The sequence below is a fragment of the Dipteris shenzhenensis genome, chromosome 17 (assembly GCF_047967505.1).
Source record: "Dipteris shenzhenensis isolate YYH24624 ecotype China chromosome 17, Dip_SZ_1.0, whole genome shotgun sequence".
NCBI lineage: Eukaryota > Viridiplantae > Streptophyta > Polypodiopsida > Gleicheniales > Dipteridaceae > Dipteris > Dipteris shenzhenensis.
In genome coordinates this window covers 47279316-47283231 of record NC_141612.1, presented here as the reverse complement: position 1 = coordinate 47283231, position 3916 = coordinate 47279316, and the positions used below count along the sequence as shown (strand labels likewise).

The following is a 3916-nucleotide window of genomic DNA, read 5'->3' as shown; positions in this document are numbered from 1 at the left end:
GTCTACCATGCTTGGCATGGCATGTTTGCATTTACTTAACATTTTATGAAAGTGGCATGTCCATGATGATGCTAAGACTTCATGAGGCTAGTGTTCACATTGTTTGTTTGGCGTACATGTACTAATCTAATTGGCATGTCGCTAATGGGTAGGGCAAGAAAGTATTGACCATGTGCGGAAGATTGAGTGTGGAGGCTTGTATGTTACCCCACCACATGTGAACATTGTTTACCCCTCATGGGGTGGGTGCTTGCACGGTCGAATAGGGTAACTAAGAACTTGTTGCCACTACTTGTGTTACCTCCCTACTACCACATGCAAACATGGTGTGCTTAATGAGCTGGGTGGTTGCAATGCAGATGCAAGAGGGTGAGTAACATTGGTTGTGGTAGCATATGTGATGCCATTTATTGTCATAGAGCATGCACACATGCTATAATTTCACTATTGTGGAACATAGTGTGCTTCATGAGGTGGTGAATGCGAGAGGGTAACATTGGATGGGTACAATGTCCATTGGGATACACGATGCCATTAATCGTCATAGAAGTTACTTACACACATGCTAGAGTTTCATTACTTTGGAAGCTTAGATGAGTAGCCACTGCAACCAAATGATTGCCAAAGTGTTGGGCACCAAGTAAGCTATGAGTAGTGTGCAACTTACAAATGAGGAGAGACTTCCACCTACGATATGGAAAACCAAATCACAAACGTGGAGGCCGAACGTGCACATGAGCACTTGTGTGTAGTGAAACATTTCTAGTAACGGAGGTGATTGACCCCAGTGCATGTTGTTACGTTATTGAACAGGGAAGGGCCTGGAGGAGGCCGTTCTACCTAAGAAGATGGCGAGTGAGCGGAGTCTGCGAGCCATTTTCTTATGCAAGGGACAACCCTGGGTAGGGAGGTGGAGGCATGGGGATACCCGATTGAAGTTGGAGGATATATAAAAAAGACACCCATCATTGCCCATCCCATGCTGAAGTTGTGGGCAGTGAGGTGGGTAGGCTTGGGCATAGGCTTTGCACACAAGGCTAGTCACAAATGAACTTGGGTAGGTAGGCTTGGGCATAGGCTTTGCACACAAGGCTGGCCAGAATGTAGGCATCTGCATAAATTGCCGCTGTGCAGGCATCTGTGAACGGCCCCACACTTGATGCGACATTGGTTGTACGGGTAGTACCATGGGTGAAGGATCCCATGCGTGATCCTGCATTGGTGGTAGAAATGGGTGCCCATAGTTGGACAGCCAAGGTCTCGAGACACACCCCCATTGGATCCTATACATGGTGTGGAGAGGCCCAATGAGAATGGAATGGTCAAAATCCCTGTAAACAACTTTAGAGAGCGACCGGGGCCATGGCTTTCACTGCACCCTTTTGGCAACGTAGCTTTTGGCCCTTTGAAAAAAAAAATAAAAATATATATATATATATATATATATATATAACTTCTTATTCTGCAGCTATGCTGTGCCTTGCGTTCCACGATCGTCGTCATGATCGAATCCATTCAGCCTCGCAATCGCCTCTAAATCTCTGCCTCTCTTGCACCAGAATCGTCATAGTTTTTGAAAATAGGCCTCACATCGCCCGTTTGCTGCCCTTGAACCGCTTATCGATCCATCGCAGAGGCATGTGAGGGAATCCCGCAGTGGTTTTTTGGATTGATTCCAGGCTTTCGAACATCGTAGCTTGTCGGTGGATTAAGATTGACCCCTCCAAATTCAACCTTGTTTGTGTGGGATAGATCAGAACGGCACGTCGATTGTTGTTTCGCCGAACGCAATGGATGGCGATCTTCTCAATGCTCTTCTCTGTGATGAGCTCCTTGCGGAGGTGCTATGTAGGGTCCAGGATTCCCTGGATCAGAGAAGTGTCTCTCTGGTGTGCAAGAGATGGCTATTGGTTCACAGGAATGAGAAGACAAGGCTGGGTTTTTGTATTCCAAGTGATGCTGCATGTTCTTCATTTTGCTCCTCGATACATTCTCTGTTGGAGCAGCATCCACACGTTACCTCTCTGTCGATGGAGTCAGAGGGATCATCTGTAAATGCAGAGCTTCTGGCAATTGTTCTGAATGCTATTGGTTTGTCTTGCAAGTCTCTCAGGCGATTGCATTTTACTGCAGGACCAACCACTTTTTCAGGTCTTCAGGAGTTGGCAAAGGGTTGCCCTTGCCTTACTTTCCTTGAGCTTTTGCAACTACCAACCAGGGGTTTGCCTATTCTGGGCGATTTTAAGGCCCTGCGAGAACTCTGCTTGACCGTGTTCTCCGAGGATACTACAGATGATTTGCAGGGCACATCGTACGGTTCCTTGCAATTAGAGACACTTTGCTTAGTTGGAATAAGGTCTTCTGTCCGTGGTCTGAGATGGCTTTGGCGCAGCTGCCGTCAGCTTAGGAAACTTGAGCTTTTGAGCTGTGAAGGTATTGGAGATACAGACACGTCCTCCTTTGTACATTGTCTACCTTCCCTTCGAGAAATTCATCTACGTAGGTGCCGAAGCATTTCTGGAGGGGTTTTACTCTTAATTTCGGAGCATTGTCGTGACTTAAAATCTCTAGCAGTACATGATGGAGGAGACACAGATGGACTTCGGCATGTCCTGCGTAGATGCCGAGACTTAGAAGTTCTCGATTTGAGGCTTCCACTTGATTTGAGCAATGAAGATATGGTGGAAATTGCTCAGAGCTGCAATTCTTTGAGAAGCTTGCGTCTGCACAGCTGCTGGTTGGCAACAGGAACGGGCTTGCGATCACTGGCTTCCCCCATAAATACGAAATTGGAGGAGTTAGTTCTTGTGAGATGCAGAGCAGTTGTGCAAGATTCAGGAACGCTGTCTGTATTGGGTCAAAATTTCCGAAGCCTTAAGAATATTGATCTTTCAGATAATGAAAATTTGTCAGACAAGGAACTTGTCTCCATGCTTGCATCTTGTGAGAATCTCTTTCAATTGAAGTTATGGAGGTGCTGCAAATTGACAGATAGGGTCATTGAGTTCATCAGCCAACGGTGCTTTGTGTTAGAGAGTATCGACATCCGAGACTGTGATGGGATCAGCACAAAGGCAGTGACCAATTTACTTGCAGGTTGTGTGCGCCTCAAAAGGGTCGGGATTGAATTGAAGAAGGTAACAAACTGGGCAAAAAGACTGGCGGTCATCAGGGGCGTTACTTTTACCGAGACAGGCTGTTAGCATGCACCTCAAAACATATATTCATATGCGACTTGTTGTAAATATTGTATACTAATCTTCACAACGATCCAAAAAGGAATTATTTTACGTTCTAGAGAGTTGTACCTTACCTGAAGGTGATTTCTGTGCATTCTTCTCGCAGATTTGCAGGCCACTTTTCACAACAGTTTAGAGTTCAAAAAATGAATTGTAAAGCTTTGTTACTTAATTTGTCTCTGGAGGTTTATAGGTGCTATAGCCTATGGATTATATTAATGGACTGATTCATGATGGCATTAGTGGGTGTCTTGCCCTACGTTGAATAATTTTAGAGAATGGTATTAGTTTTGCAAAGCAGAAAAGTAGCTGGAAACCTTCTATGACACATTTACATAGGCACCTTCCTCAGTTGAGTATCCAGACACCTCAAGCTAACTCAGCTCAAGCCGAAGGACCATCTAGCATTCTAAAGAGCTAAGGTACAGTCAGAGAACTATGTCAGTATTCAATGCTCAGATATGATGGAACGTAAAGTGAGCAAGTCAGGCACCTTCAGAGTACCATGAGGTCCATGGCCTCAATTGAGTATTCAGTCACCTCAAGCTAAACAGCTCAAGCTGAAGGACCATCTAGCATTCTAAAGAGCTAAGGTACGATCACAGAATTTTGTTAGTATTCAATGATTCCCAGTTCTTTTGCTGATCGGTTGGAAAACAATACACAGGCGTGATGGA

At 45.1% G+C, this 3916-nt stretch overlaps 1 protein-coding gene across 1 annotated transcript; it reads left to right on the top strand.

Annotated features, from left to right (window-relative positions):
• The first annotated feature begins 1514 nt into the window (after window positions 1–1514).
• Window positions 1515–3218, top strand: LOC147892197 (RNI-like superfamily protein). The gene has a single exon (XM_087388590.1). The coding sequence runs from the start codon at window positions 1791–1793 to the stop codon at window positions 3201–3203; it is 1413 nt and encodes a 470-aa protein (XP_087244716.1). The 5' UTR covers window positions 1515–1790; the 3' UTR covers window positions 3204–3218.
• The last annotated feature ends 698 nt before the right edge of the window (window positions 3219–3916 follow it).

Bases quoted from the DNA above. Each gene is read 5' to 3' on its own strand.
- LOC147892197 (XM_087388590.1), top strand. From the start codon at position 1,791: ATGGATGGCGATCTTCTCAATGCTCTTCTCTGTGATGAGCTCCTTGCG.